The sequence below is a fragment of the Chlorocebus sabaeus genome, chromosome 25, assembly GCF_047675955.1.
Source record: "Chlorocebus sabaeus isolate Y175 chromosome 25, mChlSab1.0.hap1, whole genome shotgun sequence".
In the NCBI taxonomy this organism is placed as follows: domain Eukaryota; kingdom Metazoa; phylum Chordata; class Mammalia; order Primates; family Cercopithecidae; genus Chlorocebus; species Chlorocebus sabaeus.
In genome coordinates, this window is record NC_132928.1 from 19130518 (window position 1) to 19145232 (window position 14715).

Here is a 14715-nt window from a genome sequence, read left to right on the forward strand (position 1 = left end):
TTCCCAGAGAGGCTTGCTTAGCAGAGACAGATTCCTGTGTACCATGCCAGCCCCTCCAGACAAAGAATGTGGGTTGAAGAGTCTCCAAATGGCAGGGGCAAGAAACCCACAGATTAGGCCAGGCGGGGTGGCTCACACCTGTAATCCCAGCACTTTGGGAGGCCAAGGCGGGCAGATCACTTGAGGCCAGGAGTTTGAGACCACCCTAGCCAGCATGTTGAAAACCTGTCTCTACTAAAAATACAAAAAGTTAGCCAAGTATGGTGGCACATGCCTATAGGCCCTGCTGCTTGGGAGGCTGAGGCACGAGAATCGCTTGAACTTGGGAGGCAGAGGTTACAGTGAACTGTGGTTGCGCCACTGCACTCTAACACGGGCAACAGAGTGAGACTCTGTCTCAAAAAAATAAATAAGAAAAAAAACCCATGATTAGCGATGGAAGGTCAGGTTTGCTTCCTTCTTGTGAACACAAAGAATGCCGGCTCTTTACCCATCAGTACAAGACCTTTTGTCTAGTTTCATGCATGCTAGATTTTCTTCCTGACATTTAAATTTGCAGACAGGTAGGAAAAACGTAAGATGCTAGTGATTTCCTGGTGAGAACAGGAATAGGAATTGTAGCTCTCTGCCTCACGTAAAAATAGGATCTGCAGCCAGGTGCAGTGGCTCACGCCTGTAATCCCAGCACTTTGGGAGGCCGAGGCAGGCTGATCATGAGGTCAGGAGATCAAGACCATCCTGGCTAACACGGTAAAACCCTGTCTCTACTAAAAATACAAAAAATTAGCTGGGCGTGGTGGTACGTGCCTGTAGTCCCAGCTGCTCGGGAGGCTGAGGCAGAAGAATCGCTTGAACCCGGGAGGCGGAGGTTGCAGTGAGCCGAGATCACATCACTGCAGTCCAGCCTGGGTGACAGAGTGAGACTCTGTCTCAAAAGAAGAAAAAAAAAAAAAAGAAAAGAAAAAGAAAGAAAAATAGCATCTGCATTATGAATGGATAAACAGCAAATTTGTTTATTAATTCTTAGCCACCAGGTACCCTGCTCTGTTCTCTTTTCTATCTAGTAGTTCATGGGAAATATTATTTGTTTCATTAAAAAGGTCCTTGAAGGCCAGGCACAGTGGCTCACGCCTGCAATCCCAGCACTTTGGGAGGCCAAAGTGGGCAGATCATGAGGTCAGGAGTTCAAGACCAGCCTGGACAACATAGTGAAAACTCATCTCTACTAAAAATACAAACATTAGCCAGGCATGGTGATGGGCACCTGTAGTCCCAGCTTCTTGGGAGGCTGAGGCAAGAGAATCAGAATCACTTGAACCCAGAAGGCAGAGGTTGCAGTGAGCCAAGATCATGCCACTGCACTCCAGCCTGGGTGACACAGCGAGACTTTGTATGAAAAAAAAAAAAAAAAAAAAAAAAGGTGAAGGTAGAATCAAGGGTTTAGCTCTGCAAAACTAACAGATTGAGAGAGAGAGAGAGAGAGAGTGTATGTGTGTATGTGTGTATGTGTGTGCGTGCGCATGTGTGTGTGTGTAGAGAAGAGAAAGAAGAGAGAGACAGGGCAAGGCAGGAAAATCAGTCAGAGGGCTTCAGAAAGAGTCCACAGAAGAAATGGCACTTGAAACCCTTCAATGACTGACCACTGCCCTCTGGATAAAGTCCAGACTCCACATATGGCATGCCATGGCCTTTATGATCTATCCCCTGCCTATCTTGAGTTATTTGCCCTCCTCACAACTCAACCTTCTAGCCAAGTCAAATTTATTTCACTCAAATCCAGGTCGTCAGGCATGCTATTCCCTTCACCTAGCTTTCCCGTCTCCCAGCCATCACTTCCCTTCAGTCCCTGCCAGTGGGGTTCTCTGCACCCTCTGCCTCTACAAGCCCCAGTGGCTGTTGCACCACCAGCTCACTGTCACATCACCACCTTCCCCAAAACTTCAGAGCCCACTCAGGACAGAGACTGAGCCTGGAATGTCATAGCATCCCTTGCATGTGGCGTGGAAGCTGCTTACACAGCAGGTGCACATTTAACTCATTTGTTAAATGAGTCAAAATGGAATGTTGTTTTCCTGAAGTATTAAAATGCAGAGGCATTTATAAATAAGCCAGATCTTAAAACCTTCATGGGCAAAGCATGAGTAGCTAAGAACTACATCTTTATAGAAGTACCTCTTTCTCTATGTTCACAGTCATTCGTATTCAAGCTTCCCTGCCTGCCTCTGCCTCTTCTTCCTAAGCCTCCTCACAGGCACTGGAAAGTCCTTTCTGATTTTACTTCTGAAATAACAGCTTATTTAGAGGTCTGCCCCAATTTCAGAAACCTGTCATGGTAAAATGTGTTCTCAGGAAAGAACAGAATTGATTACTTGTAACACTCTTTATAATGCATTAGGATTTTGAGAGCTCTTTTCAACAGCAGTCCCCCTCTACATGTAAATGTCACTCTGTAGAACATTACCTCCTTGCTAGAAAGGGAGAATCAATTCTTTTTTTTTTTTTTTTTTTTGAGACGGAGTTTCACTCTTGTTGCCCAGGCTGGAGTGCTATGGCACAGGCTCGGCTCACTGCAACCTCCGCCTCCCAGGTTCAAATGATTCTCCTGCCTCAGCCTCCCAAGTAGCTGGGATTATAGGCACCCGCCACCACACCCAGCTAATTTTTGTATTTTTAGTAGAGACGGAGTTTCACCATGTTGGCCAGACTCGTTGTGAACTCCTGACCTCAGGTGATCCGCCCATCTCAGCCTCCGAAAGTGCTGGGATTACAGGCATGAGCCACCATGCCCGACCAAGAATCAGTAATTCTTAGTGCTAAAGCAAGGAATTATTCATCCATGGAAGAAAAAAATAACAATAACCACAATAACATGTATTGTGCATCGATTCTGTACGAACCACAAGCATGCTGGGTGTTTTCTGTCCATCACCTCTTCATAACCTTTTATTCCCAGGTTTCAGGTAATAAAACTGAGGCTAAAAGAAGGTAAATGAGGGCAGGCCACAGTGGCTCACGCCTGTAATCCCAGCACTTTGGAAGGCCAAGATGGGTGGATCACTTGAGGCCAAGAGTTCGAGACCAGCCTGGCCGACATGGCAAAACACCATCTCTACTAAAAATACAAAAACTAGCTGAGTATGGTAGCACACGCCTGTAACCCCAGCTACTCAGGAGGCTGAGGCAAGAGAATCACTTGAACCTGGGAGGCAGAGGTTACAGTGAGCCGAGATCATGCCACTGTACTTCAGCCTGTCTCAAACAAATACATACATTTTTTTACAAAGGAGGTAAATTATTTTCCCAGATGTAGCAAAGCCAAATTTGAACTCAAGCCCATCCAACTCCAAACCTGTGCTCTTTCCATTATGCCAAGTATTTATGATCTTGAATCCTAAATAAAATGAAAAAAATTAATGACAATATACCTGACATAGAACTTCATTTGTATCAGTTTGGTTCAGATGCTACTGTCTAGAAACATGTTTACTTCATCGAGCAAGCAACATGGGCACTGAAATATTTCCCCTATCTCCCTGGCATCACTAGAGAGAAGACCAGTAAGAAGTAACAGACAGGGACTGGCAAATACGACGACAGATCACGCCAGAACCCAGCAAGACTGGGTTCACCCCATCCCTGCCACACACAGGCTCTAGCACAGTACACTGGAACCTGGGGGGGTGGGGGGTCGAGGGGCGCTTTTACCCTGACAGCCTGGAAGAGCAAACATTACAAAAAAGGATGCAAAAACCAAAGCATATGGAGTCTGAACAGCCCTTGACAGCCGCACCTACACAAGCACCCACACCGCATCTGTTGTCTCGGCAAGTGCAATCAGCGTTACCCTCAAAGAAATGACAAAGCTCAAAGGCATCCTTGATTGGGGCTGTAATCCTCCAAACTTGAACATCGTCAAAAATTGGAGGACTACAGTCAGGTCCAGCTCCCTTTCACTGCCCTAAGTGAAGCTTCACTTCGAGTCTCCATTTCCCTAATATGTTCTTCCCTTTTCTAACCACAGCGACACCACTGGAACAGCATCTCCTCTACCGATGATCTTGCCAAACCCTACCCATTCTTTGCAGCTCAGGTGCAGGTACAGCCCCTTCTCCCAGAGGCAGTTTGTGATTGTTTTGTGCCCAGAGTGGTCTTTCCCTCCTCTGACTCTACACGCCGTCCCACTTCGCCCGCTTACCTACAGGGCTATCTAGAGGCACGGAGGATGATGTATTTCACCTCCATGCTGCAACCTGGCACTTCACTCTTTCCTGCAGTTAAATTCAATAAAATACTCATTGACTCTGCTGCAGGCATTGAAGATACAGAAATGATTAAATCCCAGCCCTGCTTTTGTGGGACCCACAATCTATGTGAGAAAGGATAACACCAAATAAAATTCTACAAATCAATTTTTCATAATAGGGTACACAATTTGATCCAAAACAGAGCTATCCTATCACCCTGTTTACTGCCTTCATGTCATTTAGCTCAGTCTGTGGCCATTGTTTGTTCATTTATTTGTGGTCAGCCTGTCCCTAGTAGGAGACACTAGCATAGGAACATTGTCTGTCTGGTTCGCCACTGTCCCCAGCACTCCATATGGACTTGAGCACAGAGACACTCTCGTTGAAAGCTGTATTTGTGGAAGGAAGTAAAGAGAGAGGCAGGGAAGTGTCAGGAACTATGAGTACCAAGGCCGGCTTGAGGTTCAGGCAATGCTTCCATGACAGGGAGCCAGCTATGATCTGGAGTGTGAGTGACAGCCAGACAGGGAAGGCGAGAGCCCCAATCCAGAAGAGGAACAGGATGAGCAAAGGTAAGAATGGCAAATTGGCATGACTAAGACAGTGGTCATTTAAGAGCACTTAAATATTGCTATAGAGCAGCTGCTTTTAAAAGGGGATGATTTTGCCTCCCGGGGGCATTTAACAATGCATGGAGACTTTTAAAATTGTTTTTTGTTTTTGTTATTTTTAGAGACAGGGTCTCACTCTGATGCCCAGGCTGGAGTGCAGAGTGCAGTGGCACCATCTCAGCTCACTGCAACCTCTACCTCCTGGATTCAAGCCATTCTCGTGCCTCAGCCCCTGGAGTAGCTGGGATTACAGGCACATGCCACCATGCCTGGCTAATTTTTGTAGTTTTAGTAGACATGGGGTTTCATCATGTTGGCCAGGCTAATCTCAAACTCCTGACCTCAAGTGATCTGCTGGCCTTAGCCTTCCAAAGTGCTGGGATTACAGGAGTGAGCCACCATACCCAGCTCACTTTTTTAAATTGTTAAGGCTTAGGGCACTTTTTTAAATTGTTAAGGCTTAGAAATGCTGCTAGCATCTACTAGGTAGAGTCCAGGGATTCTGCTAAGCATTGTACAATGTCCAGAGCAGCTCCCCACAACAGCCATCTGATCTAAAATGTCAGTAGTGGCCAGGCAGTGTGGCTCACACCTGTAACCCCAGTGCTTTGGGAGGCTGAGGCTAGGAGTTCAAGACCAGTCTGGGTAATATAGTGAGACCCCCATCTCTACAAAAAATTAAAAATTAGCCAGGTATGGTGGTGCATGTCTGTAGTCCCAGCTACTCAAGAGGCTGAGGCAGGAGGATCGTTTGAGCCCAGGAGTTCAAGGCTCCAGTGAGCTGTGATTACACCACTGTACTCCAGCCTGGGTGACAGAGCAGGATCCCATCTCTAAAAAAAATAATAATATTTTAAAAAATAAAATGTGGCCAGTCATGGTGGCTCACACTTGTAATGCCAGCACTTTGAGAGGCCAAGGCAGGTGGATCACTTGAGGCCAGGAGTTTGAACCAGCCTAGTGAACATGGCGAAACCCCATCTCTATTAAAAATACAAAAATTGGCCAGGCGTGGTGGTGTGTGCCTGTAATCTCAGCTACCTGGGAGGCTGAGACAAGAGAAGTGTTTGAACCCAAGAGATGGAGGTTGCAGTGAGCTGAGATTTTGCCACTGCACTCCAGTCTGGGTTACAGAGCGAGACCCTGTTTCAACAAAATAAAATAAAATGTCGGCCAGGCATGGTGGCTCATGCCTGTAATCCCAGTATTTTGGGAGGCCAAGGCAGGTGGATCACCTGAGGTCAGGAGTTCGAAACCAGCCTAAGATAATGAAACCCCATCTCTACTAAAAAAAAAATAATAATAATAAAATAAATTAGCTGGGCTTGGTGGCAGGCACCTGTAACCCCAGCTACTCAGGAAGCTGAGGCGGGAGAATCACTAGAACCTAGGAGGCAGAGCTTGCAGTGAGCCAAGATCACGCCACTGCACTCTAGCCTGGGCAACAGAGGGAGACTCTGTCTCAAAATAATAATAATAATAATAATAATAATAATAATAACAATAATGTCGGCAGTACTGAGGTTTACCAATCCAGCTGCAGACTAACATTCAAGGGATGGGCTGGTCAGAAAACAAACTTTCTTCTAAAGGTCATGATTTCTAGTTACACCTAATATCTTCTTTTGATTAGAATTTGGACCAAAATAGCATGTGCTTGCCACCTCCTACAGCCTCTGAGAAAAGAAATATTCAGCAAAGACTGTTTTGATCCTAAGGACCTATATCAATGTCCTTCATCTGCTGGATATCCAGGAGGACTCATCACTTCCTCCATAAATTCTAGGGCTCCAAACCACCCACCTCACATGCAAGGTGATGAGAAGCAGAAAGATGAGAAGGTGAGAGGTGCTCACAGCACTGTCGATGAATGATAGACAGAGGGATGGACAGACAGATTTGTCGGGATGGCAAAAGACTGAATCCTTGGAGCTCCCAGAGTACGTGCCTGTGCCACGTGGACTTTTCTGTGAAGGCAGAATTGGCCTGAGCAACAACACTCCCACCCCCAGCCCTGTTATGAGAGCTGCTGTGGAGAGTGGAGAGCACGGAGAAGTGGTCATCTCTGCAGGGCTCTGGAGCCTCTGCAGGGAGTCAGTCAAGCAGCTGGGCTTGACCCAATGAAGTGACAGGAGCCGGGAAGTCAGTGAAGACAAAGCCCCTTTGTCTAGAAGTAGCAACACACGACTGGGCTGAGCCTGCCCTTGATAATGAAATGTGTGGCAGCTCCAAACCTCGTTGGGGCCTCACCCTGTGTTTCCTTTCTCGTGCCGCCTCACCACTGCTCCTCGGCAGCTCAAAGTCTCTCCAATGTGTCTGCTTATTTGTGCCCCTGGCACATAATTCTATATTTCAATATTATCTAAAATATTATCTATAATTCTATATTTCAATATTATCTAAATATTATCTAAAAATTTGAATTTTAATTCTAAAAGGAAAAAAATCACCTTTTTTTCTGCTGTAAGACATCCGCTAATGTTATAGTCGTAAAGAGTAGATCTGAGACACACAAAGGCTACCTCCTATTACATCTCAAATTCCACTTTGTGACAAAGCTTCCTAAATGTCCTCATCTCTGAGGTGGGTATAACACTACCCACATTACATTCTCACTAACGATCCTAAAAAGAGCTTATTTAAAGAAGAGCTATCTAGAAATGGATGCCACGGATGAAAATTCAATTTACATCTAAGTTTTCATGGAAGTATCTGGTGGGTAGAGCAAGGAAAGCCAAGAATGGCACCCCATGCAGGGCAGGATACTCTTCCTAGTGCCAGACAAACACGGGCCTTGGATCTTATGCATGGCTCTGTACAGCGCTGGGAGAAAGGAACGGCTTACCCTAGCAAATCAAAATGGAAATTGAGCTATATTTGTTACAATTCGAGTAAGATCTGCAACTTACAACAGGAGAAAAATATTAGTACAGGCAGTACCCAACTTGGACATGAACTGTCTTGCAAAAGTTCATTCATAAGCAGAATGTTCAGAACCTGGAATGCAAGGTGTCTTTTATGTCCCAAGCCAGCCCACAAAAGGCTGATTGAATTTATGATTTATTTGGTATAATACATACTTAAAGCAAAAATAGAAAACACACACCCACAAAAACAATGCTCTGATAACATTTTAAAAACATATAAAAATACTTAGAAAAATAAATATGCAGCCCATAATTAGCCTTGACCCAAAGCCTACACCATGAGCTGGGCCCTGGACCCTCCACAGTCCAAGTCATAACTGACATGGGGCCCTAAGAAATTGAATGGAGAAGAATGAGAAGAACTCCAGCCTCAAAGGGACAGGGGTTCTGGTGGGAGAAAAAAAGTAGTCAGGCATCTCTCAACTGGAAGAGAAGGGTGTGGTACCCTACCCAGAATATATACTCTAGCACAGACGTGCTACTGGTCACATCTAGAAAGACACGTGTATGTGGAAGAACAGTGGCCACTCTGCCTGCTACCAAAGTAGACAAAATACAAAATAAGCTGCTGCGAAGACAAGCGAGCCAGCAACCTGGCACCGCCCCACCAGAGGGAGGAGGAATGTGAATTCCCAGCACGCTGTGCAGCAGCGTGAACAGCCAGGGACACTCAGAGGCCGGAAGGAAGATGTTTCTGCAGCTGCCAACAGTCGGTGTAGGAGTGTCCAGGGGCCACATGTGATTCTGATGGATCTGGCTAGGTCAAGAAGGAAGTTTCTGAGCTTTCCAAAAGTGAAAACTATCCTAACTGATAAGGTTAATCACATTTCTGGTATCTTCAGAAGAGAACAGGGGACAAGAAGATACAGACCCTGGGAATGCCTTCCCCAACACAGCACACTCACACCATTACAGCAGAAAGGACGCTTCATTCCAGATTGTTGCTGAATACGATACCTGGATCGACTCCAAATACAAACGTGATGTGAAATATTGAAATCAGGTTTGAAAACTGAGATTTTTTATTCATCCACTTTGTACCTTCTTTAATTCTCCAAATAAAGTGTCAGTCTCCAGCTCAAATTCCTGGTCCAGCTCCTCTTCACGTTCTGACCAAAACAAACCAACAAAAAAAAAAGTCTTCGTTAGTCACAAATCTAAACAAAATTGGGTTGGCTGAAGAGCTGAAGCACTAAAGGAATTGGACTATGTCCTGGAAAAGCAGGCGGTGGACTAAGCTGCAGGCACGGAAACATGCCACACTCCTTGACCCTGCTTTCCAGTGTTCTGTGACCTAAGTTCCTGGAAATACGTAGAGCCACTGATGGAAATTTGGCTTGTAATAAGGGTCACAAAAGGAGAGAGCAAGGGAGAAGAGTTTCCAACACAGGAAAACATGGGAAGGGTTACTGCAAATGGCCCACGTGCACATGCTGTTAGAAATTTTGGGCCAGGCATGGTGGCTCACGCCTGTAATCCCAGCACTTTGGGAGAACGAGGAGGGCGGATCACGAGTTCAGGAGTTCGAGACCAGCCTGACCAACATGGTGAAACCCCCCTCTATTAAAAATACAAAAATTAGCCAGGTGTGGTGGCAGGCACCTGTAATCCCAGTTACTCAGGAGACTGAGGCAGGAGAATCGCTTGAACCGGGAGGCAGAGGTTACAGTGAGCCAAGATTGCACCATTGTATTCTAGCCTAGGCAACAAGAGCAAGGCTCCATCTCAAAAAAAAAAAAAAAAAAAAGAAGAAATAAAGAAAGAAAAAAAAAGAAAGAAATCTTGACACTGACTTGCCACAAAATATGGTGATTGGATCCACTATGATATAATGCTAACAAAATATAATAGTCATATAATGGTAATGAGCATGTATATAAGTAAACAATACAGTTGATTTGAAACAAAAGATGAAATAATATCTGCAAACACTTCTTGAGGATATACAACCACCAGACACAGTACAAGATACTAGGAATGAAATGCAACCAGACTGGTGTGGCTTTTGTCTTCCTGGGGCTTACTGTTGACTGGGGAAGATAGACAAACACAGAATGAGAAACGACGATAGTGCTGATGAGTGAATTGATGCAGGAAGGAATTCTGTGGGGGCTGATGCTGAGGTGCGATGTCCTGTAGGCAGCTGCATGGGTGTGGGGGGAGCTCAAAGGAATGCTCTAAGCTGGAGATAAAGACTTACGAGTTCTCAGTATAAGGGTGGGACAAAGCTACCAGAATGACTGAGATTCCACCCCCCAAAAAGGACAAAGAGTACATAGACAAGAATGGGGAAATATTAATGCTTATCAGATCAACAAAAGTATAAAAACCACAAGAAACCAAAAAGGAGCTACCCAGAAGGAAAGCCAGGAGAGAGTGCTGTCACTAAAATATAATCATGAAATGATGCTGGGTTCAGAGTAGGATCAAGGGGCAGATTCACACACACTAGATGCAAACAGCAAGCCAAGCATCAGACCACAGGCAACATTTAGGAACAATACAAAAGGGAGGGGCTTGCACACCGGCCCAGGGTACACATGGCACACCTCCAGGAGCCCCAGCTACAGTGTACTACAAGTGATCTGGGTGTGCCATGGAGGTGTGTGACTGCAGTAGGGCACTGGTCCTCTCTGTGACAGCTGTATGCAAGACAGCTGTATTGTACATTGTGTATGTGTGTGTGCACGCACCTATTTGCGTGTTTCACTGCACACAGACACACAGACTCAAGTCCAAGGGAACAATTGGCAAACAAATGACAAGTTACTGTGATCCAACAAAGAAGTAACAGAAACCTCTGAATTCATGAGGGCAAAGAGAGTAGAAAAACTTTCTGCCTCATCCCTCTTCCGCTTTGGCTTCACTTTCACACAAACTGCAACCTTTAGAAACATCAGAGTTACACAGGATTAAAACAAAGCGAAAACTTAAGCTCTTTTTTTGGTGCTTCTTTTTTTAGAGTTCATTCAAAAGCTGTGGCATTTATTTACACACTAGCCTCAGATTTCCTGAGGCTGAAACATATCTCCCTCTAGTGGGAGCAAGGAGCCCTATGCAGACTGGAGAATGATGATGAAATCTTGCCTAGTGCTGCCCAACAGAAATAGAACATGAGCCACACTTAAAATTTTAAAGTTTCTAATAGCCACAAAGTAAAAAAAAAAAAAAAAAAGTCAATTTTACTATATTATTTACTCCAATATAAATTGTATTTCAATATGAAATCAATATTAAACAGTGATATGAGTTATTTTATATTCCCTTTTTCTAATTCTTTATAATCCTATTTACATGTCATCTTTATAGTACACCTCAGTTTGACCTGGCCACATTTCAAATGCTCCCTATCCAGATGTGGCCCATGACTACAGTACTGGACAGCATAGCTCTAGACCAAAAATCCGTCCTTGACCAGGTGCAGTGGCATAAGCCTGTAATCCCAGTACTTAGGGAGGCCAAGGCAGGCAGATCACCTGAGGTCGGGAGTTCAAGACCAGCCTGGCCAACATGGAGAAACCCCATCTCTACTAAAACACAAAATTAGCTGGGTGCAGTGGTAGGTGCCTGTAATCACAGCTACTAGGGAGGCTGAGGCAGGAGAATCACTTGAAGCCAGGAGGCAGAGGTTCCAGTGAGCCGAGATCGCACCATTGCACTCCAGCCTGGGCACAAGAGTGAAATTTCATACCCAAAAAAAAAAAAAAAAAAAAAATCTTTCCTCATGTTTTGGAGAATTCATATATATCACCTTTGTCTCATTTCTTGACACAAATGCTCCCTGACATAAATTTTAAATTCTAAGTTAAATCCATTCATGACCCATTTGGAACTCACTGTCTTCACATTGTCTTAAGTTAGCTGAAAACCCCAGCTGCAGAATGTAGTTGATACAGGAGAACCTGAGGCAGGACATCTTTCCACAAGTTGCAGTAACCCTCAGAATTTCTGATTATATCTTCTGGTAACCGCCCTTTGGGTTCATTTGGCCCGCTGCCCAGACACAGCAGATTTATCAAAACAGAGGAATTGTAATAGAGAAATTTAATTCACACAGAGCTGCCTAAATGGCAGATGAGAGTTTTATTATTACTGAAATCAGTCTCCTGAAAATTTCCCCCAGCCCCGCCCCAGAATAAGCCTCGCTCTGTCGCCCAGGTTGGAGTACAGTGCTGCAATCTCGGCTCACTGCAACCTCCGCCTCCTGGGTGCAAGCGATTCTCCTGCCTCAGACTCTCGAGTAGCTGGGATTACAGGTGTGCGCCACTATGCCTGGCTAATTTTTGTATTTTTAGTAGAGATGGGGTTTCACCATGTTGGTCAGGCTGGTCTCGAACTCCTGACCTCGTGAGACTGATTTTTGTTTTTTTTTTAAAGGATAATTTGGCAGGTAGAGGGCCAGGGCTGATTGGTCAGGTGGGAGATGAAATAATAAGGAGTCAAAGCTGTCCTGCTGTGCTAAGTCGATTCCTGAGTGGGAGCCACAAGATCAGATGAGCCAGTTCATCGATCTGGGTGGCACCAGCTGATCCCTCCAGTACAGGGTCTGCAAAATATCTCAAGCACCAATCTTAGGTTTTACAATAGTGATAATTTTACCTAGGAGCAATTGGGATGATTTAGAATCTTTTGGCCTCCAGCTACATAACTCTAAGCTTCATTTCTAATCCTATGACTAATTTGTTAGTCCTACAAAGGCAGTTACATTTATAATTTTTGCACAGGCAGTTTTATTCTTAGGGAGGGACCTCGGACCTTCATTCTTTGAGCAGAACTGGAGTTTTTATCCTAAGTCAAACACAGTCAAGCAAGAGGCTGCCACAAACAGAAAAGAAGCCTTCTGTGCCTGGGAATTCTCTCCCCATCACACAGGACTGACTGGCAGAGCCCGCTCTTTCTTCCAGTGCCCTGCTTCTATTTCCCCAAATTCAGTGCTTCACAAAACTGCCTGAGAGCATAGAAATGAAGCAATTTCTGCTGATGAGTCCTGATTACCACGTCAGCTGTTGATTCTTGCCTTCCACAAAAGGATACATCAAAGCTCCATCCTACCTACTGAGTGAGAGGATTTGCATTTTAATCGCTGTCAATGAGCTGTGGTGGTAAACCATTGACTTAAAACCTCTAACTAACCTACCCCTTTTTCACTCTCAGCATTTTGATGGGAAATTAATTCTGGGGTGGGTGTAGTAAGAGGGCAATAATCAGAAAGAGGAGAAAACACATACACACACACACTCTAGTCTGACACAAGACACAAGCCACTGGGAGCAGCACACCCAGTCATGGCGCACGTGCCCCGCTGTTTCTACGCATTGGCAAAACTCCAATCAGCTCCTACTGATTATTTCTCCAGGAAGCCACGAGTACAACAGACTGTGGTAGTCACTGAGAATAGGAAGGGCGGCACAGAAAAGATGGGCTTCTGATGACGGGAGAATTTAGTGGTAAGCAACTCTCAAATATTCATCTGCAGATTATCCTACAGAAAGGGGGTGGCTTTTCATGACACTCTGGAGGCCTAGGGGCTCCTTCTTTCCTCTTCCAATTTCCACTTGAGGAATAAAAAAGCGATTTAAAAATAACCCAAGGGAAAGCAAATCATATATGCCAATGGATGTAAAAGGAGACACTGCATAAATGTCCTTCAAAACTCCCAAATAGGGCTGCTCATCTGCCACTCACCTGAGAAATTCTGAGTCTGCAGGGGCAGACCACCAGGTGTGTAATTTGCATGGGAAACTTTAGAGCTTCTGGGAGAAGGAGAAGCAGCCTGGACTGAAATGGAAACTCTCAAGCCAAGAGTGAGCCATAAGCTCTATGCATGTTCAGTGTGTGGGGTCTGACATGGAGCACCAGATGGGGAGCAGAAGGAATGAGGAGCTGTGGAGTCTAATACTAGGGCTTGCCCGCAAATGCCCTCCAGTCCAGTCTCTGCCCCATGTCATTGTGGGAGGCTTACTAGAAGTCTTAAGAAAGCAGATTATCTGGAAGCCAACACTCCCTCTATGTGAGGATAAAAAAATATTTTTCCTCTAACTTTCGTAGGTTCATGACTGAGGCCCCTGTAACAAAAGGCACATTAACAAGAGAAGAGCATACAAATATATTTAATGTAAGTTTTACATGATACAGGAGCCTTCGTAAGGAAATGAAGACCCAAAGAAATGGCTAAATTTGTGTATTTTAATGCTAGGTTTGATGAAGATTGGATAGTCGTGGAGAAATAGATTTGGACAAAATGAGTATGTTCTAATGGCAATAAACTGAGGGGAACTTAGCAAAACCTATTTCTTCTGTGTGATCCTTCATCTTCTGAGATAAAGATGTTTCCTTCCTTTGTGTATAGAGAAGGCACCTCTCAGATGAGGGTTTTATGACCTGCTTCAGGGGAGAAAGGTTGGGAGTAACTTTCCTGCTTCTGCTGTTTTCTCAAATGCCAAGATGCCACGTTTTGAGGTAGTGCTCCTGAACCCCAACACCTACCTGAAGGACCAGTGTCAACCCAGGAGGAAAATGCCAGTGCAAGAAGGAAGGGATAGGCTACAAGATTTGGGATCCATTCCAATAGGAAGACAGTGATTCAACTGTTTCCTAAAACTCTGGCCATAGATAACAATGGAAACCACAGTCAAATATCATGTGAAGCATCACCAAACAGAATGTTTAGAGCCTTGGCTGTTCCACAACACTCACTGTTAATGCTTCATGACAGGCTGTTCAGTTCTCGGCTCCTACAGAAGAAGTACATTTGGGTCTTTTCACAAAGTCTTGTTAACTGAAGGGCCCCTGGTGGCTCCAGCCATACTCAGTCAGCTCACCTGGTTCTAAGAACAAGGACACCTGTTCAAGGACAGAACCAGTGGCCTTTGTTTTCCCACCCTGGACTGGGCTCTCCAGAGTTACTGATCATCTTGCAACCAAATAAGTTCC

At 44.9% G+C, this 14715-nt stretch overlaps 1 protein-coding gene across 9 annotated transcripts in view; it reads right to left on the minus strand.

The window, feature by feature from the left end:
- Window positions 1-14715, minus strand: part of HHAT (hedgehog acyltransferase) — a 360770-nt gene that overhangs the window by 314800 nt on the left and 31255 nt on the right. For 8 of the 9 annotated variants that reach the window (XM_007988546.3, XM_037985593.2, XM_007988547.3 and 5 more), the window contains one exon: window positions 8824-8891. In XM_007988546.3, the coding sequence (XP_007986737.1) occupies window positions 8824-8891 (68 nt within the window). Of the gene's footprint in view, window positions 1-8739; window positions 8892-14715 lie in introns of those variants that run through there. The other variant, XM_007988555.3, reaches the window with a different exon arrangement.